General features: G+C 40.0%; 1 protein-coding gene across 1 annotated transcript; it reads left to right on the forward strand.

The window, feature by feature from the left end:
* The first annotated feature begins 202 nt into the window (after window positions 1-202).
* mst1rb (macrophage stimulating 1 receptor b) lies at window positions 203-21,518 on the forward strand. Its single transcript, XM_069714239.1, has 21 exons — window positions 203-367; window positions 3,614-4,926; window positions 9,231-9,407; window positions 9,505-9,627; window positions 10,954-11,124; window positions 11,223-11,383; window positions 13,305-13,440; window positions 13,554-13,690; window positions 14,043-14,222; window positions 14,390-14,489; window positions 14,634-14,852; window positions 14,963-15,109; window positions 16,134-16,287; window positions 16,494-16,583; window positions 16,750-16,965; window positions 17,102-17,182; window positions 17,366-17,547; window positions 17,672-17,781; window positions 17,915-18,080; window positions 18,262-18,398; window positions 20,417-21,518. The coding sequence occupies exons 2-21, from the start codon at window positions 3,721-3,723 to the stop codon at window positions 20,646-20,648; spliced, it is 4,125 nt and encodes a 1,374-aa protein (XP_069570340.1). The 5' UTR covers window positions 203-367; window positions 3,614-3,720; the 3' UTR covers window positions 20,649-21,518.
* Window positions 21,519-22,046: the final 528 nt, after the last annotated feature.

Raw genomic sequence — 22,046 nt, forward strand, 5'->3', positions numbered from 1 at the left:
TTAATGTGAAATCAGTTCTGAAAATGTATTATTCTGCCTGCATCAGTTCATGGCATCATGAAAGGTGTTTAAACCAACACTATGTGGGTAAATAGGCTCTGCGGCTGCTGTCTGTCAGTGAGAGGCGATCAGGGGAGGAGCGAGCTGGAGCACAGAGGGACCGACTCACTGCGAGTCAATCCGAAACCAACAGTTGACACGGACCGGTGCTTTGTTAAGGCAGGCCTAAAACTTTCATCCGAAACTTAGGCTAAACGTGTTATTTTGAATCAACCTGGAAGAACCATCATCCCTGCGCGTTCTAACGTAAAACAAGGATCGACACTGGCAGTAGCTGCTCCCCTGAAGAGGTCAGTAACGTGCACAGGTAATATGCTATTTACTGTCAACGCTGTATTTACCATAGATGTTGTTGAGAACAAAAAAAGAAAAGAAAAAAAGAATAGCCATCACAGCAGACATACAGCCACTATTGATCAGAAAAAAAACATCGGAATTGTGAAATAGTGTTTTAAAATGAATAAACAAATTTGTTGTTTCATTAACAAGTTTACGCAATACACAAGTTTACAACACAGGATGTTGTGATGAAATGCTGTGTGACATCATCACTTATAATATTTATAATATGAGAGGGGACTTCCAGTTGATATATTCCATTTGTAATGTTAGCCTAAGACTGTTACCAATTTATTGTTGAATTAATGCAGTCTGTTTAAAGCACAATATTGACTGACTATAATAGTTCCAATCAACTCACAGAGCAAGGTGTTGCCCTATTTACCCTTTTAGGGTTTGTGCAGTCACTTGAATGAAATGACATCTCACATCATGTGGATGAGAGCCAGAGTGCAATGGTATCATTCCACTGAAGTTAAGGCAGTCTGTCAACAAAAGCTTCTCCAGAAATATAAAATAGGACAAGCAAAGGGCAAAGAAGCACAGACTGAAAATGATGCTGCCTTTACTATATGCAACATTAACACAATCCATCAACACAATTGATTTGTGTCTTGAACTACGCTGTCTTCACCATTATTCAATCTCAGATCGTTTTGAAGAATAAAGTGATATAGTGGCGTGTTTGGAATGCATTTCCTGCCACTGAATAAATGGGGCCTTGGGGTGCAATATTTATTGTCTATTGACTGTGCATCAGCTTGCCTCTGGAAATCCCCCTGGATATGCATTCATTAAAGAAAGAGAGGTGCTCCTTCTTGTTCTTTAATTAGCTGCTACCAAAGTACCTTTGAGCAAGGTGTGGATGAAGCTGTTGTGTAATTGCATCCCTCTCACTGTAATCCCACAGTTCATTGATGTAAGTAGGGAATCAGTTCAGTGAGTGAATACACTGAAGCAGCCTGCTTCAGCACCTGCATGCTGCCCTGTAAATAGCGTAATGAATGGAAAGTCGATTTCAACCATTTGCTTTATTAACCATGAACATGAAGAAAGTCATTCAGTGCCATTACTATGTGTGCCCATGTCCCCAAGCCTTAACCTTAGTTTCACATGGAGCTGCAAATGTTAAAATGTAACACAACGTCAGTGGGATTCTATGAATTATTGATGTAAAGACATCAAACTGTTGACTTCAAACTTTTTCTTCTAGCAAGAATAAATGTTGTTTTAATAAAACCAATATGGTCAAACTGAACTTTTTCTACTGTTAAATTAAAGAATTAGAGTTGATTAAAGACTTGGACATGAGCACACAGTTTCTTCCTCACCTGGGAATTCAAAAGGTACACGTCGTCTCATGACCATCAGTCCGTGCACATCTTTCCCCCTGAAAGGCACGTAGTGGTTGTGACAGGAATGCAAAGTAGAGAGGCTGTGCTTTTTCAATGTAGCCTTCCTGCGATGCGTCTAGTTAATGATCCACCTAACAGCGTCTGTTCAGGATAAAGACAGGCTCAGAGTTTGATACTCAAGAGTAGTTGGTTGCTGTGCAGAGATTGATCAAGATGAACTACTGGACATTTGGATTTAAATACAGCAAACCAGACCCTGGATAAGAAAATGGGAAAGTCCTTTAACTTGACTTGTTACTGCCAGGTCTTTTGCTTGAAAAAAACATGACTCAGGGAGATTTCTGTTTTGGATTAACCAGAAAAAAACATGCCAGATAGAATGACATGCGGGAAGTCACATTAATAATAGTTTTGTTCACTTCTACAATGCTGGACAGGACCAATACTGTTTGATCTCTGTTTGATGATATTATATGTCTTCTCAGTGTTTGTGGTGAGTGAGAGGAAGCTTTTGTTTTTATGACTTCATATGCTTTTATCATCAACCAATATGATGATGTTTGTCACCCTCAGATCTATTAGGACCCGGTGCAGGGAATAATTAAGTAGTGTTATATTGATTTTCTCTTTCTTCAGTAACAAAAAATGCACACCCCGTGGTAGAACAATTTCAATAAAACAGTACAAGGAATTTGACTGCGGTTCTAACTTCAGCTCTCTGTGCAAAAAAACAGACAGACATAAATAGACGTATATACAGCTAAGAAATAAATAAATACATATATACCCATAAAATAATGGTGCAATTGCACCTAGTGCAAATGATGCTGATGGAGTTGGGTATCGTGCAAAAAAGGTCCAGTCATATTGAAGATATTAAGTGTTTTGGGGATTTTTTTTTTTTTTTTTTTTTTTTTTAGTTAGATGAGAAGATTAATCCACCCATTATCTATACCCACTTTATCCTGAACAGGGTCACAAGGGTGCTGGAGCCTATCCCAGCTCACTTTGGGCAAAGGCAGGGTTTACCTTGGACAGGTCGCCATCACAGGGCCAACACTTATAGACAAATGGAAACAAAGACCATTCACACCTAAGAGCAATTTGTAGAACCACCAATTAACCTGAGGTGCATGTTTTTGGATGGTGGGAGGAAGCCGGAGTACCTGGAGAGAACCCACGCAGGCACAGGGAGAACATGCAAACTCCACACAGAAAGGCCCAGCCTCAGTTTCGAACCCGGAACCTTTTCGCTGTGAGGCGACAATGCTAACCATTGCACCACTGTGCTGCCTGAGAAGATTGATGTACGGTAAATCTCATACCTGTCCATTCAGTATGACCCTGCTGTCAGAAGACAGTTAGCAATCTTAACTTAGTATGGAAGCAGGGGGAAACAGCTAGCCTGGCTATGTCCAAATGTAAAAAAAGTACAGCTACATACAGTTCAAAAGCTCACTAACTGTCAAGTTATAGGTTGGTTGTTTGTCTGTACAAAAAAAATAAATAATGTGAACATTACAATTTGCAGGTTCACGGAGGGGTATGTTCCAGACTTGGCCTGGAGCAGTGACTTCCTGGATTTGACATTGGCTGCCTGGCAACCTCAGGGGGATGGAAATAGTCCATGAAGTCACTGTTTCAGGACTTCTGTTTCAGGAGCTGGTTGGTGGATTTTGAATTCTGCACAAAGCCAAGCAAGCCAGCTTGCTTCCTCTACTTCAAGTCTTTATCCTAAGCAAAGCTAACCTTCCCGTGACTTGAGCCTCCTATTAAATGTTGCAGTCGTATTTGTGTTGTACAGCTGTAGATAATATTTTCTGAATGATTTTATTATTTACTCTGTTTCCTTTATACAGGAATCAGTGGCTGGTGTTAAAGATGTTCTTGTCCCGAAATCTGACCTTGAGGTAACCCAACATTGTCTGTGCTGTTGCACCCCCTCCCCCCGCACCCCGGAGTGGAGATGGTCCACTGGACCACACAGTGGGGGACATGTATCTGGCTCCAGACTCTGCTGGCCTTTACCCTGGCCAACTGTACCTCACTGGCACCCAGCCCCGTCAACTTCTCCGTGGTGTACACCATGCCCTTTTTCCAGGCCCGGGGTCCTATCCAGAATATTGTCAACAACTCATTTTACCAAGAAGTTTATGTGGCCTCTCAGAATGTGATCGAAGCTGTCAACAGAAGTTTGGAGAAGGTGTGGGAGCTCCGCACGGGGCCAGCGGGAAGCCCAGAGTGTCAGATATGTAATTTGTGTGACATTGAAAAGGATCACAATTTACCAGAGGACACAAACAATCAAGTTTTGCTTTTGGATACTCTCTTTATGTACTTATATTCTTGTGGAAGTTCTCAGTATGGTGTATGCTATTTCCACCAGCTGAACAAAAATGGAGAGCCACCTTCCCTCTCTAAGTGTTTGTTCAGAAAGGATTCAAACTCTGCTGCTTACTGTCCCGACTGTGTGGCGAGCCCTCTTGGTACCAAAGTCTCCATGGTTGAGGAGGGTCAGACTGTCTACTTCTTTGTCGCTACCTCTGTGAATGACAGCGTGACCCAGCGTTACAGCAGGAGGTCGATATCAGTTCGCCGACCAATGGCCACAGAGGATGGTTTCTACAGTGATGTGCGTGGCCTGACTGTCCTCCCCATTCTGCGGAGGACATACCATATTGAATATGTCTACAGCTTTTTCACTCAGGAGTTTGTCTACTTCCTTTCAGTCCAGAGAGAGAGCCCAGATCAGTACTCATCACCATTCCAGACTCGTCTGGGACGTCTCCCACGGAATGAATGGGAGATGAAGAGGTATCGGGAGGTGATCCTGGAGTGTCGCTTTGAACCAAAACGCAGGAGGAGGAACGTAGCCACGGAACCCTATAAGGATGTTGTGTACAATGTGGTCCAGGCAGCCCATTTTGGCAAGGCAGGCAGGGAACTGGCAGAGGAGTTGGGGGCAGAGGAGGAGGATGACATCCTTTACGGGGTGTTTGCTGTGACTGATGACAACGGGGTCACGGAGCATGACTCGGCCCTGTGCGCCTTCCCCATGGACAATGTGAACAAAGCAATCGTTGATGGGGTGGATGATTGCTGCGAGTCTGGACCAGAGCAGCTTTCCAGAGGGCTCTGCCATTTCCAGCCCTGTGAGAGCTGTCCACATGAGGTGAGCCCATCATTCAACTAACAAACATCTATTCCACCTTATTAATATATTTTATATCCAGTCACGTTTACTTCAGGAGCCACGCAGGTAAAAGACATAGGTATATCCAGCTGAGTGTGAATCATAGTGAGCTGGTGGGAAAGTATGTGGAGATAAGATCATATATGCAATCCCAACAATGTCGCTGACTTTCAGATTTAGTTCTCACTTAAAATAGAAAACATCAAAGGTATTGTCCTGTACCCGTTCATATGAATCACAGTGTGCTGATTGACTGTGCAGGTAGTTACCACGGGTGTGGAGCTTTAAAGTATGCCTGGGATCCTTTCTCTTGGTGTGCAGAATCACTAAAAAGATGGTGAACAGACTCTTCGAACTCATTGTAGCTGGATGAAATCAGTTTCATAAGTTGCTTATTTGTACATGGACAGTGGATGGTAACATTTTAAAGGAGGAAAATAATGAGTTACAGGAGTTTCTTGGATGTCATGATTTGGGGAAAGACATTATGATGACAGAATAGGAACCCTAATTTTACTCGTTCTTTGTTGTTGTTTTACTGGCAGAAGCAACGTTATATGCAGAGGACGAGCCAACCATGACTAATGAAATGAAACACAGATGAAATGCAAAAAGGCAGCTCGGTGTTTTTTTTTCCAGCTGCACAAATTCCTTTGAGAAATCCGTAGTTTATTATGTAAAATGTAAGTGAAACCATTGTCCTCAGTTGAACTTAATTGATCTGAGGGGTTTATTGAAATCTTACAATTTTGCACTTCCTCCATTAAAAAAAAAAAAAAGATTATCCAGTTAAAAAAGTCTGACATCTTGAAAAATACGAACCAGTGACATTAGCGTAGCATAAAGACTGGAAACCCCAGCTAGCATGGCTCTTTTCAAAATTAAGACAAATTCTTATCTACATCTCATGAAGCTCATCAATGAACGCATTATATCTTTTATCATATAACTGTCAAAACAAAGGTGTACATATTTGCTGACTTCCTGGAGCTGCAATGTGTAAACTAAGCTAACTGCCTTATATTTAGCTGGCAGACGTATGTATGTTATCGATCTGCTCAACTGACTAGAGGAGCTGATTTAATTAATGAGAAAGTCATGAACACATTAAAAGTCACTGAAATATGATTTCATCCAATTAAAAATGGTGCCTCAGTTTATCTGAACCTTTTAAAAGATTTCCTCTTTAACCAGAAATGATCATTTACTTTGTACATGCTGTCCTTGTCATCATGTATCAGATCCTCTAGATTACTTCTGGGGATTTCTGTGAAGTAATATTCTGGACATTTCATCCCAGTCAGTAGAGGAATGCAAGTACAACCAATTGTAGGAGCATTCAGCGTGCACTCAGTCTTACATCCAAGAGAACAGGGATATAAATTGCCTTTTGAATGGAAAAATAAAATTGGAGTCCTCCTACACACTTGTCATTACTCAGAAGAAACTGAAGGAATGAGAATGTGATGGGGGCCATGTGGTATTGAGGGTAGTTATCATTTGTTTTCTGTGTCTGTTCAGTGACTTTCCCAAGATGGACAGGAAAAGGTTTCTTGAAAAAGTCAATCAAAGTAAAAAAAAACAGAAAAAAGGTTTTGCCTCATTCCTTCTTGGTGTGAGGATATCCTTTTCAGGACATGTGTCTGCATTTAGACATACAGTACATTTTTAAAGGTCTTACAATATGTTAGTGTTTGGTTTCTTATGTTAAGTCTCATGGGAAGATGGCTATTTATCTGCATGTTTCCCATGATATTGGTTTTCTCTGTGAATGTTGTTCACTGCTGCTCGTTGGGGTAAGACTTGGGATGGTGGTTGTGGTAATTCCCTATTCCCGTACTAAAAGTAAATTTGATTCAGTGAGAGAATTTATGAGAATTTCCTGGACTGAGTTGCTGTTATTGCAGTTGCAGTTATGATTTCATAGTTTAGATGTTGAGTCAATAAGAAAATAGACTAATACTCTGAAGTTAGATATTTAGACTTGGTTTTTATTTCAGGTTTTAGATTCAGAGATGACAGTTTGGGACAAAGTCATTTGATTAAGTTTGGTGGAACACAAGATATTTTGGATTTCTCACTCTCTATTTCCCTTTGGAGGAACTTGGGACTAGTCATGAACTCCAGAGGCATCTTTTGTGTTGCTTTTGGCTGCTGGTCTGTAGGACTGTCCAACAGTCTGAAATCCTGGTTATTCCATTTCTCAGCAACTCAAAACATCATCAAGATGTCATCTGTGCCTCACAAATATTCAGCTTTTGTGCTTTTCAGTACATTACTGAGTCATGTAGACATACGAGGACCAATGGATTATATAATGTAGAGGATTTTTAATGGCGTATTTAATATGGTCTCAGATTAGCGAAGGATAGAATTTAGTTTTTAATCATATTCTTGTGCACACTTGGTCTTAATGTCATTTTAGAGGTGTTACATGTTAAAGTATATTTTTGGCTCCAAATTTGGCCATTTATTACCAATTTTTTATTTGTATATTTTAAAATTGGTTCAGGGAACTGATTCATAACCAAGGTTTTATGCTCCTGTGGGATAGGGAGGTGAATGACTTCGGTCAAAAGCAATGCTGTTTGTGTTTTTGCCTTTCTTTAGCTCTAAGGTTGCTTCATGAGACTGGATGGTGAAGGATGCACAGCAGCCAATGCGTATTTACTGCCTACTTATTTTAAAAATGTTTATTTCCCCTTTTCCCCCTACACTTTTATATATTAAGACAACTATTCATTGGGTAATTTCTTTCGTTTTGCATTTTATCTTCAGAGATGTAATCCACTGTTTACTTGTAAAGGGAAGACTCCCTTTAATCAAACAGTGATCCACCCTCCTCTGTGTCTATAGCTACAGGGCAATCCCTCTCTCTCACATAATCATCTCTCATCGGCATTTTACATTATGAAATAATCAATAATCACAGTATTATCATAACCCTTTTGGTCTTGTGTTGTGGTGTGCCAGGAACTTTGTTTCTCATGGTCAACCCGTTGACCAGCAACATGCTCCAAATAGTTGCGCCTGTCCGACTAGATCTGTAAAATTTTCAAAAGATCATGTATTGTCTGAGAACATGGAATTCTTTGGGGCACATTAAATAAACTCTGAGCTGGCAAGTCATTATTTTAACTCTGTTTTAAATCAGATTAGATATGGAAAACACTAAAAAAATCTGAATGGTCTTAAAGAATTATTAAAGAAAATGAGGTTCTGTAATATGCTTACTAACTTAACATAGGTGGACGGTTTTATTGGTAACATCAAAAAGCCTTTATACGTATTTAAATGATGATTTTGTCATACATAGCCTGTACATTAAACTGTAAATATAACTGGTTTGTCAAAATTCAAGTACCACTCACAAGCTTTTAACTTTCATCATTCGGCCTTTAGCAGCAGATGGAGTTTGTTTGCTCAGTTGTCATGAAGGTGAATTTGTTCCATGTTGGGTTATACGTTTAGCATGAAAGTTCACTCTTGACCCCGGAAATAATAATTAAAACAAAAATGATGCAGTGCAAGATTCCCTTACTAGCTTTTTTCAACCCAAATATCACGCCATAGCGTGTAATACATATCACCGTACTGGACAATATTGTGTCAGTATCATGTTTTGCCTTGTCTAGGTATGAAAAGTAAGGCGCCCTAGGTTTGGGCACCAAAAACCCAGTGTTTAGGTTTCAGAAAAGATCATGGTTTGGGTTAGAAGGTAAGGGGCCTTCCTTCCTACTCGGACTTCATCACTGTTTATTCTTTGTCACATGACCTCCGTCACATGACGTTCGTTTACGACCCTGGTGATACATGCGTGTACTTTTCACACCTAGGCGAGGCAAAACCTGACATTATCCTCTAGTGGACTGATGGGTATATTACACACTTATGGTACTGGGCTTCTTCTTTTTTTCTTCAAATCTACCTCCATGAATACTGAGCAAACTTCACCTGCAGATGGGATGTGGTTTTGTCTGAAGCTGGATGTTAAATAGGTAGTTTTATTTTAGCATTTTTTCCAAGCTCAAGAATAAACATTCATGCTTATTATGCATTGTTTTTGTTTTTTACATTAATCATGAAATACACTAACACCATGACACTTCAGGACAAACTCCTCACTCTCCTCTCTTTTTAAAAAGGAAGAGCCACCTGTTATAGACCCTGCTGTGGACCCAGTTTGAAACAGATGTAATAATAATATTGACTGCAATCTCTGCTTCACTTTCTTCCTCACTCTTTCTTTCTGTATCATCTGCTGCCTGTGGCCTTCGTACCAGAGCATGGAGAACAACGCCACATGCAGAGACCATCCTACCATGGTGTCAAAGCCGTACTACAGAGTGGACCTCTTCAACAGGCAAATGACAAACGTCCTGCTCACCTCTCTCCTGGTCACAACTATAGAGAACAAGACCGTTGCCCATATTGGCACCTCGACTGGACGTCTGCTCCAGGTATACACCAGCATTTAAAAGATTGTTGCTTTATTTTGTAGTCATTTTTGACTTACTATGATCCACTACTAATCCTTTGTTGTGTCTGTGTTGGCAGCTTGTATTGACAAGATCCAGCCCTGTTATCTTTGCCAATTACTCTTTGGTAGAGAACCAGAGGGTGTCCTCCACTGCTGCTGTGTACTCTTCAGAGTATCTTCTCTTTGTGATTGGAGACAAGGTACAGTTGCGGTCCCTTTACGGTTTATTTAAGTGAGAGAATACCAATATTTGGTGGCAAACTTTCTAAACACGTACAGTGGCGCAGTGGATATTACTGTCACCTGATGGCTGGGGGTCTCAGGTTCGATCAGGCTACATTATAATTACAAATGATTTGAGGAATGTGACTGACTGTCTGTCTGTGACCCTGAAATACTCTGGAGACCTTCCTGGCTGTTTTCCTGCCTTCTGGAAAGAGCATGCTGGGATACGTTATGACCCCTGGGACTTTGAGAAGGAATTACAGGCTAAAGAAAATCAATGAACTTGATGTGACTTTGTAGTTTGTGGCAGGATGGATATTAAAGGCTGACAGTAGATCAGTCATCACATGGGTCCTGAGGTACTCCTATGGGACACCAGGAATATTACCGTGGCAAATGAAGATCCTCTGGGCTCAGCACCTTTTAATGTTGTTTGTTAAGCAAGACTACAGCCTAAGACACTCCCTGTCAGAGAATACAATTTTTGCTAACAGTGTTCAGACCCGCGCAAAAAAAGATGATTAATGAAAACAACAGGTTGGAAGATGCCTGATTGGGGAGTTGTGGGATTTTGGTTCTGCTTAAAAAAAAAAAAAAATCTCAAAAAAAAAAAATCCTTTTATTAAGAAATTGCTGTAGAGAGTGAATTAAAGGGATAATATATTGGATATAAATATTTTTCTTTTTAATTGTGAATAATCTGAAATTTATCACAATAATTTCAGCACTGGGAGCTGTCCAGGTGATAGGTTAAAGAGCCTGGTGCTGAATAAGGCCCAGTATCAGTTTACATGTCTCTGCATGAAAGGTATCAATTATTAAGTGGTCAATTCAGGTCATTTCTATAGTATTGAAATGGGTGCTCTATTTGTATTCCTTTAAATCTACATTAGATGCACTTGTATTTTGAAATTGAATAACAAAACAATCTTTTATGAAAAAAAAAGAAAGGTAATATTGACATTTTAAATTTGATTTGGGGGCAACTAATTTCGTAAAGATGGAAATCTGGCTCACAGGCTTATATAAATAAATCCTACTTATATCTGATGTATTGTATGTGTGTTATCAACTGTGTGATTGGCTCAACATGTAGAAATCAGTTAGCTACTGTCCAATAGCTTTTGGCCTCTTTGGCTTAAAAAAAAGGATGGGAATAGCAATGTCATGGAAAAGAAAAGGAAAGAACATTTCTCATGCAACTGTTTATAGTTACATTGATATGACAAAGTAAATGGCACTGTAGGAATTTGTCCCAAGGATGAATTTGTGAAATGAAAATGATTATTTCTCTGTTTAAGATGATTCAGGTGCCCCAGAGAGGACCGGGTTGTCAACACTTCATGACTTGTGCCATGTGCCTGACGGCCCCGAAGTTCATGAGCTGTGGCTGGTGCTCTGGATTGTGTTCATGGAAGAGCGAGTGCAACAGACACTGGAGGAATGAGTCCTGCACACCTGGGATCACTGGGGTGAGGTTTGGTCTGTAATGCAGGATACAAAACATCCCTTTGTGCACCTAAACATTTTTTAAGTTTGAAGGTGGTACTATATATTTTGCTTGACGCAGTTCTTTCCACGGACTGCTCCCCCTGATGGTCAAACAGAGCTAACGGTATGTGGATGGGAGTTCCAGTCTCCATTAAGGCCTGCTATAACCTCCAGGACCCATCAGGTCAGACTGGGACAGACTCCCTGCACTGTGCTTCCAGTCAAAAGCAACAACACACAGTGAGTAACCTTTATGGCTTGCTCTGGTACAGTCTGTACATACTAGAATAACTTTGTGGAAAATGCACCCTCAATTTGTTCATGTGCTGTGTGGAGAAAATACAAATCTTGTCATTTCTTTACCAGAAGCCTTCAGAGTAAACAGAACATAGCTTTGCTGCAGTGTGATCAGGTCCATTTAGGACAATGTTTGTGCAGATATAGCGGGTAAAATAAGTATTGAACACGTCACCATTTTTCTCAGTAAATATATTTCCAAAGGTGCTATTGACATGAAATTTTCACCAGATGTTGGTAACAGCAAGACCTTCGCAACCTTATTGTTGCAAAACATACTGATGGCATTGGTTACGGACACATTTCGAAACGTCTGAATGTTCCAGTAAGCACTGTTGGGGCCATAATCCGGAAGTGGAAAGAACATCATTTCACCATAAACTGGCCACGACCAGGTGCTCCTCGCAAGATTTCTGACAGAGGAGTGAAAACAATTATCAGAAGAGTTGTTCAAGAGCCAAGGACCACTTGTGGAGAGCTTCAGAAAGACCTGGAATTAGCAGGTACAATTGTTTCAAAGAAAACAATAAGTTATGCACTCAATCGCCATGGCCTCTATGCACGCTCACCACGCAAGACTCCATTGCTGAAGAAAAGCATGCTGAAGCTCGTTTAAAGTTTGCTGCACAACATTTGGACAAGCCTGTGAAATACTGGGAGAATATAGTCTGGTCAGATGATAGCAAAATTAAACTCTTTGGATGCCATAATACACACCATGTTTGGAAGACAAATGGCACTGCACATCACCTTAAAAACACCAGACCAACAGTGAAGTTTGGAGGTGGGAACATCATGGTGTGGGGCTGCTTTTCAGCATACTGTACTGGCAAACTTCACATGGAAAAATTTACCGAGACATTCTTGATAAAAAGCTGCTGCCATCTACCAGGATGATGAAGATGAAATGAGGTTGGACATTTCAGCAAGACAATGATCCCAAACACAGCCAAGGAAACTCTCAATTGGTTTCAGAGAAATAAAATAAAGCTGCTAGAATGGCCCAGCCAATCACCTGACTTGAATCCAATTGAAAATCTATGGAAAGAACTAAAGATCAGAGTTCATAGAAGAGGCCCACGAAACCTTCAAGATTTGAAGACTGTTTGTGTGGAAGAATGGGCCAAAATCACACCTGAGAAATGCATACGACTAGTTTCTCCGTGCAGGAGGCGTCTTGAAGTTGTCATTACCAACAAAGGCTTTTGTACAAAGTATTAAAGAAATATCAGTAAGCGTGTTCAATACTTTTCCCCTGTGTCATTTTACATTATTACACATAGCTTAATTTCTGAACTTATTTGTTTTGGTTTCTTTGTATGTATGGATTACTTGGGTTGTTACCAACATCTGGTGAAAATTTCATGTCAATAGCGCCTTTGGAAATATATTTACTGAGAAAAATGGTGACGTTTTCAATGCTTATTTTAACTGCTGTATGCAAAATACCAAATTTAAACTTTAAGGAATTGCGACCAAGACATGGTTTTGCCAACACGCTGATGTTTCAGAGGTATTTTTTTTTCTATGTTCACATTGTGGTTTATATTTGGTAATTAGCTAGAAACACAAAGCACATCTGTGGCTAAAATGTTGTTAATACAAAGCTAGAAAGATTAAAAAGTGTACATGTAAGAGCAGATTGTTTTTATTTATCATATTTTCCCCCCAAAATTAAAAAAAAAAAAAAATTAAAAAAACAATCTCAATCAAATGTAAACCCATTGAAACAAATGCAACTTTTGTCTCCTGTTGCAGTCCAGCAGCTTTATTCCACCATGAAATGAAATTTTCCCTGCTGTTGCAGCAAACTATATTTCCCACAGACATGCTAACACAAGTGTTTTCTTGTGCTGCTGTGCAGTCTAGTATGTAAGATTCGCTCTGGGGCCACTGAGCTGTCCAAACCAGTGAACGTTACCGTGGAAGTGCATGAGGGCAAAGTTGAGGGACGTTACTCTATTGACGGGAAGGCAGAAATGCCAGGGTTCACATTTGTGGTAATCTTATTGTTATTATCTTGCTTATTACAAAATCTCAAGCTAAAAATATTCTTAATTTTATCCAATAAGTATCAAAACCTGTTAAAACCTGAGATAAACCTTCCCTCCAGATTCCGAACATCACAGAAATCCAGCCAAACTATGGTCCTCGTGTTGGGGGCACTCTCATCACTGTGTCTGGGCCTCACTTAGATGCTGGAAAGACCAGGAAAGTCACTCTTAATGATGTGCCCTGCCCTATAAAAAGGTCTGTAAATATATTTCCTTAATTGTTTACATCACATTTGACGTGTTTTTTCACATAAAGTGTTTGCATCACAACTTTTTGTACTTGCCCTAGTTTCTAGAGGTTAAGGAGATGAAATGCTTACAGCTTCCTTTTTTTCATTGCTGTGTCTATTAAGCAAACTTGTTCAAACCTGTTTGTAGAATATTTACAGTTTGAAAAACTACTGGCTAGAAGGTAGAAAACTGACTCAGCACTGAACTATTTTCTCTTGGCGATGTTATTGAACTTGCAAAATATACAGTATTTTGAAGCCTTTTGATTTGCTACAGTTAAAGTGTTTTAATTGACACACACCTCTGTCTCTCTGCAGAGTCACACAGCCTAAAGGCAACGTGTCTTCCATCATATGTCTGTCCAAACCCATCTCAGAGGTTAGGGATGTTCCTCTGAGTGTTTTCATCGACAAGTCTCCTGTTCTCACAACAAAGGTGTTTTACTACAAAGAGAACCCGAAGATTACAGCCGTCCTGCCCGACTGTAGCTTTGACAGGTAGGCCATGGAGACCTCACCACAAATAGCTGCTGCGTCGATGTATTTTGATCTGGAAAGACAAAAAGAATAAAGTACACCTTTGTATCTTCCGTCTCATCTCTCTCAGTTGTAACAGGAAATTACTTATTTTCCCTGATTAAACTCTTTTTGTCTTTGAACTGTAGGGGTTCAAAGATTGTGATTGAAGGGGAGAACCTGGATTCTGTTTACCGTACCATCATCCGCTTTAAACCCAATGAGAGTCACCTGAAACCTGTGACAAGGGTACAGTGTTCATAATAGTAGATCCATTAAAATGCATTATTCTTCATACGGTTGTAGAACTCCTTGATTTCCCCTCAGACAGATGTCTTCACATTTTACTGTCTGGAACGAGCATTAAAGTATTATTACATTGTTTTGTTCCAGGAATGCATCGGCAAGTCTTTGGCCACAAGGATGGAATGTATCACTCCTGGGTTCCACAGGGATGAGACGGAGGAAGGAGAGCTGTCTTTTGACATGGATGGAGCGTTGGGCCTTTGGAACAAAGAGTTCTCCTATCACCCCTACGGCGAGCCCATACCTTTTGAAACAGAAGGACACGTGCTAAATTTGTACCCTGGCTTTGATGAAGTGTCACTACACGTAAGTTGTGAGGGTATTTCCATTTGAACTGACACAATCAATGTGAGTTTGTAAAATTTGTCACAGATTTATAAATGTCTCATATCTTGATTTGATCTCTATGTTTACAGCATCAAAAGCTGAACCTGGTCAGCTCCTGTATGACCATTATTATGACGGTGGCAGGTGTTGATTGTGATGCTAAAGTCCTGGATAATGAGATCACCTGCAGGATCCCCAGGAACATGACAATTCCCAGTGACGGACTACCAGTGAAGGTTGGTCCTGCTGGGCGTTTGGATGTTGATTAACTGACTGATTTATTTTGATTCCACAGGCAACGTGGTGCCTCTTTGTATAGGCCCCTTGTCTGGTCAGTGATCACGAACCGCTTTTTTACATTGTATCACTAACCCTTCACTTAGTCATGAGATAGAATTGGCAAATATTTGCTTTGTGTATTTCAATTTAATGTCATCAAGACCTTCTACAAAATTGTCAGAAGGAGCAAATTCTAAAATAAATTCCACTTTTGACTTCAGCATATCTGGATGCTAGTTGTAAGGTAGATAGTTTACTCAAATTAGCTTAAAAGAATAACTGGAAACTATTTTAGGAAATATGCTAATGTGATTTCTGTCCTGAGCAAGATGAGAAAACGGACACAACTGTCCCTTCTGTATTGTAACTATGAGGCTACTGTGAGCAGGCAGTTTGCTTATTTTAGCACAAAGAGTGGAAACAGAGGAATACACATAGTCTGGCTCTATCCAAGATGAACTGGATCAAGACTTCAGGAAGTGACTGTGCCTAGCCAAGAAGCAATCTCGTAGTAACTGCTGTAAATCTCCAATTTGTAATTTTTATATTTCACTTCTGTGGGGATTGAACAAACTGGATATAAGGTATTAATTAGAGCTTTAGGGCCACTGTTGGCTGGATTCTGTTACCTTTGGACACAACCAGGCTTGCCTCTGTTACCGGTCTTCATGCTAAGCTAACCTAACCAGCTGCTGGAGGTAGTTTCATATTTAACTTTGTAACATACAGACAGACAGAAAAAGTGCTTTTATGAAAACGTGAATTACAATTTCTCTAAATACTGCAAGTGTTTGTCAAGAACTAGTCACCTTGCACTACAAGAAAAACTTCAAGCATGCTGGATTGAGGAGAGTTTAACCCTTATAAATGTATACTTCTGCAGTGATAAGTTACAAGAGAAAAACTGTACGCAATAATAGACTGATGGATTGGCAAACAATAATGATGCTTATTCTGGGTGTGATGGACTCTGTTGTCCAGATCTCAATCAACGGCCAGGTCCACAACGTTGGCACAGTGGTGCGGGTCAGCAACCACTACATGGTGGGGATTGTCCTGGGGATCCTGGCAGCTCTGGTAATTGGAGCGGTGCTGGCCTTTGTCGTCATGAAACACTTGAGGAAGAAGAAGAAAGGTCAGCGACTCTCTTTCTCTCTGTGTCGCTCTCACTGTGGACCTTGATCAGACTTGTTTATGCAACTGTGACCGGGTGTGGGTGGGAATTTGAGATGAATCACACAAGTCTTTCAACTAGAAAATCTCAAAGTTTTGTATGTAGGATGTACATTCGTTCCTCTTTCGGGGTTGATAGTTAAGAAAGTGTTGTGAAATATTTCTCAGCCTCCATGGTTGAGACACGTTTGGCCCACAGTACTAACTACTCTGGTACAAATAATATGGAGCTGTCGCCTGTTGGAGACTACAGAAGAGGTGACTAAGCACACATGTAATATTCTCCACCTTTTTTTTTTTTTTTTTTTTTTTTTTTTTTTTTTTTTTTTTTTTTTTTTTTTTTTTTTTTTTTTTTTTTTTTTAATGTTGTAGGTACCTTCAAACAGTTCTTCACAGTATGCCTCTTTCTCTTGACTTTTACCAGTAGTGTCCCTGAGTCCTCCCGCCCCGCTGGTGGGGCCGGTGGTGTTCCCCAGCCTGGCCTACGCTGCAGGCAGCATAGATCCTACCCTCACTCCCCTCATGCCAGCAGAAAAGATCTCTATCTCCAGTTTTAGGCCAGAGCTGCTGGAGGAGGTGAAGGATGTTCTTATTCCTGCCGAGATGCTTATTGTGCAGCACCATCGGATCATAGGGAAGGGTAGGAAACCTCTCTGTCTCTATCCGAAACAAACAACAACAAAAAAACTTGTCATGGAACCAAAGCTTTATTGTATTTCGAGGGGACAACACTTGTCCTCTGTCATGTGTCTCTGTCATTTTTGTTTTTCCTGCAGGCCATTTTGGAACTGTCTATCATGGCTACTTCACAGATCCCAACAACAGAGAAATCCACTGTGCTGTCAAGTCTTTGAATAGTTGAGTAATGTCTACCTTTTGAGTTTTGATTTATAGGCCTTAGGAAAGCATCAGAAAGTCTCTGTTGTGGAACAGAGTATCGATGATGACCTCTGAGTACATTTAATGACAGACTCACTCTGTTATGGGGAGCGTTTAAAAATATTCCTTTTCAAATAATCTATATGTGTGTGTGTCATCAGGAATAACAGATGTGGAAGAGGTAGAGCAGTTTTTGAAAGAAGGCATCATAATGAAGGGTTTCCACCACAGCAATGTGCTGTCTCTGCTGGGCATCCTCCTGCCGCAGAAAGGGCTCCCTCTAGTGGTGCTGCCATACATGAAACACGGGGACCTGCGGCACTTTATACGCTGTGAGAAGAGGGTGAGACGCCTACATTAAAACAGTGAAAATTCATAATATGATTTATGTACAACCATCTACCTAACAAACTATTTCACTTTTTTTTAAATGCAGTTTTTGTTCTGTGTTTATGGATTTTGTTTAGAACCCCACCGTTAAAGATCTGATTGGCTTTGGGCTGCAGGTTGCTAAGGGGATGGAGTATTTGGCACAGAAGAAGTTTGTGCACAGAGATCTCGCCGCACGCAATTGCATGTGAGTCCCCAAAATATGCAGAGAAATCAGCAATTTGTTCAGACGTGAATTTCTGTTCGATTTGGCTTTTTGGTTTGACTTTGGGATGATGTACAGACTTTGGTTCACCTCCTCTTACTTTTTCTGTCTTCAGGCTGGACGAGTCGTATACAGTGAAGGTGGCAGACTTTGGCATGGCCAGAGATGTTTTTGATAAGGAGTATTACAGTGTTCAGGACCACAAGAAGGCTAAACTGCCTGTCAAGTGGATGGCCATCGAAAGCCTGCAAACGCAGAAATTCACCTCCAAGTCAGATGTGGTGTGCATAATACTATTTACTGCAATAATAATAATAATCACTGCAGTGGGTTTAAATGTTTTTGGTTAAAAGGAGATGATATGTGCTGGCATCACAATTTTAAGCTACTGAATGGATGAGAGTTAAGTTCTGTACATGCGTGATGGTACTTGTTATATGACTTTTGCCTCTCCTGATGCAGTGGTCCTTCGGTGTTTTGATGTGGGAGATGCTGACCAGGGGAGCAAGCCCCTACCCAGAGGTGGACCCATATGACATAACACATTACTTACTAAAGGGCAGGAGGCTTCACCAACCACAGTACTGCCCTGACCCTTTGTAAGTTGCAGGAATGATAAGTAGCATTATTTGCCACCTTTGTTGAAGAACTTATTGTAAGTGTTGTTTTAGTTAACATTTATTAGTTAAGGACTGTTTCAATGTGACCACTAATACTTTAGAAAGACAGATTTACAGAAACAAGGCCAAAGAGAAAACATCCGGGCACAAAGTCCAAATAGTAATAACAAGATGTTCAAATAGTTACTCAGTAGTGTGAAACTCGTAAATTGTCTACTACTCTGTATGCCAATATAGTTAAGCAATTCTGTTTGCAGTTAATATGTATGCCTGGAGCATACTTAGAAGAACACTGCTTCTGTCACACACACACAAAACACACACACACAACACACACACACACACACACACACACACACACACACACACACACACACACACACACACACACACACACACACACACACACACACACACTCAATTGTGTTAACATACACTCGTGTGACTTTTCTTTAGCCGTTTTAATGATAAATTGCTTGGACAGTAGGCTTCTGCTTAACAACTTATATAAATGAACCATTCATACCGCTTGTCCACTGAGGCCTTGTCACACATCCAACATGGGTTGAGGCCTCATTGAAAAGTTTTACCCAGGGACCCGTGTAGACCATCAACAAAGGACATTAGAGAAATATTTGCACAGTTTGGTAAATATTCATAATAGCCTTCTTGACGAAGGTTTGATGAGGTTGATATCACTGACATTTCACCAATGACTATTCAGAATGAAACTCGAGCCAGCAACTCATATAGTTTACCGCACATACTGTGAATAGGGGAAAACGGCAAGCCTGGTTCTGCCCAAACGCAACAAAATTGGTCTACCAGCCTCTCTATTTGTCACTATTAAACGTGCTACATGTTGATAAATTTGTGTAAGTGAGATTCAGAAACAAACATTTTCAATTTACTCAGATTATGTGCAGAACTATATCTCGGCTGGGTCCATTATCTTCCAGGGACTCTCCACTGGTTGCCACTCGTCTTGTGTTAAATAGTGAGCTTCAGAGATGCTGGTTGGTTTTGTTACCAATGGACATTGCCAGGCTAGCTGTTTCTCTTTCTAGTCTTTGGAAAGCAAAACAGAATATGCATAATTCCTGAATTCTCAAACTGTTCCTATAACTCGCTGATATTCAGGACAACTTAAAGTCCCCTTACACTGAAAGTGGGGTTTTATTCTTGTTCCTACTTTGGAATTTCTGAGCATCACTGCGCAGAATGATGTAGATGCCAAGTTTAACATTACCAAGGCAATCTGAAAATCGGACTTAAAGGGGTGGGCCTACAAGCATGATTTGTGAAATCACAAATAGTTCGTAAACTATTCCTGGTCCAATATTTACCTTAAACAAGTATGATGTGGAACCTTAAAACCCCCAGTGCTCATACACTGAGAGTGGACATTACAGTGAAGTAGGAGACATCTTGCATCCAGCATTTAAACTCTAGATATACAAATAATTTTACATATTTATAGATTATGACATTTTTAAAGAGGGACACAAACATTTAAAAAAGTTTAACAAAACAATTGAACTTTTTTGTAATAACCATATCAGACACAAATCATTGCTCCTAGCAGAGTACTTGTATTTGTATCTGTCTAAATACACATCTGGAGGGGATCTACAATTTTGGCTGATTGGACTCTTCAACATTAAATTGACATCAACTGAAACTTTGTTTTTTTTATTTATTCTGGTGCAACAAAATAGTGGGGTCAAAAAGATGTCAATCAGGCAAAGCCTGCACACGCCATACAGTCCTCAGGCCCAACTGGTAAAACCCTTGTGTAGATAATCTGTGGGTGTGTAGAGTTTTTAAGATCCATTTGCCTTCATACAGATAAAAACACGCCATTTTGTGAGTTTGAAATCTGTAGGTATTGGTAATACGATAATTAAATGTGGACATCCTTATGGATTGTTTTATTGCTAGTCATTAATACGGCCATTGTGTCTTTACTTAGCCAGACTCTGTCCATGTTATTCCAGGTATAACATTATGCTCCAGTGCTGGGACCCTGATCCAGAGTTGAGGCCTAGCTTTGCTACACTGGTGTCAGCCGTCTCCACCATCCTGTCAGGCCTGGAGGGAGAACACTATATCAGTCTGAATGTCACCTATGTCAACCTGGACCAGCCACGCCCATACCCTGCCCTCACAGAGTCCGCTGATGAATATGACTCCACAGATGTTGAAGACTCAGGCTCAGTCTTTTCCTGATCCACCTCTCCTCCTCTCTCCACTTTAAACTGGTATTGGTGCTAACAGCAAGAGAACACAGGAAACGTCTGCCACACCACACTCGTGCCTTTTACCTTAAAGGCTCTGAAACAGAGATAGGCCTACTGTCTACTGGTTGAGTGCATGAAAGTGACAGGAAGATACTTTCAGCTGGTACAGAATGTGGACCTCATGTCTGGGGGATTCCAGGGTCTGAGAGCCAAAGGGAAGAGAATGATAACCTTTTAAACCCACGATAAACACATTAGCCTAAATATACTTATACTAAATCATACTTTAACAACATTAGCATTAAGTTGAATTCCACTCTAATTTACCCCATATCTTGCTAATGTTAAATTGCTGATGTTAGTTACAAACATCTCTGGAAAAGCATGAAGTTTTATCCGACAAGTCAAACCTTAACATTTCACTGTTTGTGTCGAGCTGACATATTTTTATTTTATAAATAGAAGAGTTTTTACACAGAAGACTGTTACCTGCTCCATCTGAACCAAAGAGGAAAAGAGTAAAACTAACTGTAGGAGCCTGCTGATGTAATACATGAAGACTGCAGACTACTCTCCTCGAAATGGCTCGCCTGGACGTGAGATCTATGAATATGTATGAAGTATTGGATGGCAACAATTAGCTCTAAACAGCATTTCACCATTAGAACTATTAAAACAAAGAAATTCAATTTGGTATTTTTTCACCTCTAATAGACAATATGATACAGCTAATCAGTTGTGTTACACTGACTCGATGGCTGGCCAAAGAAAACAAGTTTTGTGAACAATTCTTTCCGTGCAATGCAAATTAGCATTACAATGGAAAAAGCTAACAATGGAAAAATAGTTTGTTTAAATTAGCCAGTTTTTTTTTAATTTTTATTAAAAATTTTTAAGCTAAATACTGTAAGTAACCAAATCTCACTCAATGCTAAACTGATCCACTTTTCAGATATCCTTTAAAAAAAAAAAAATTGTCCAACTGGTATTCATTTAGATGTTATAAAGATAAAGTTCTTCCATGTCCATGTCAAACAAGTAAAATCCTGTAGCATATTCACTTGCTCTTTCTTTTACTACTGTTACAGTAGCATAGCCCATGTGTATACAGTATATGTGTAGGGTATGTCATTGCCATGTTTACTGTTAATTCTTTTGAAGGGTAGTGATTGTTCTATATATTTTGAATCAAACTTCTAAAAGGCAAAATGTTGACCACATGTCCTAAAAGAAATCTGACATCACTCTATTGCTTGTATTTCTGACAAAATGTCTTTGAGATAGTGCAATTACATATTTATTTGTTTATAGATTTGTTGTCATGCTGTGGACTTTGAGTAAATATGAGAATTAAGGCAAACTCTGCCATTTGCACTTGATTTATGTC

This window comes from Brachyistius frenatus, unplaced genomic scaffold (assembly GCF_029030835.1).
Source record: "Brachyistius frenatus isolate BFR_SWC_R1_liver_20210118 unplaced genomic scaffold, ASM2903083v1 Contig_4, whole genome shotgun sequence".
In the NCBI taxonomy this organism is placed as follows: domain Eukaryota; kingdom Metazoa; phylum Chordata; class Actinopteri; family Embiotocidae; genus Brachyistius; species Brachyistius frenatus.

Coding starts and splice junctions, on each gene's coding strand:
- mst1rb (XM_069714239.1), top strand. CDS start 3,721: ATGGTCCACTGGACCACACAGTGGGGGACATGTATCTGGCTCCAGACT. Junction 9,628..10,953: donor TCTTTGTGATTGGAGACAAG/GTACAGTTGCGG, acceptor TCTCTGTTTAAG/ATGATTCAGGTGCCCCAGAG. Junction 16,288..16,493: donor CTTGAGGAAGAAGAAGAAAG/GTCAGCGACTCT, acceptor AATATTTCTCAG/CCTCCATGGTTGAGACACGT.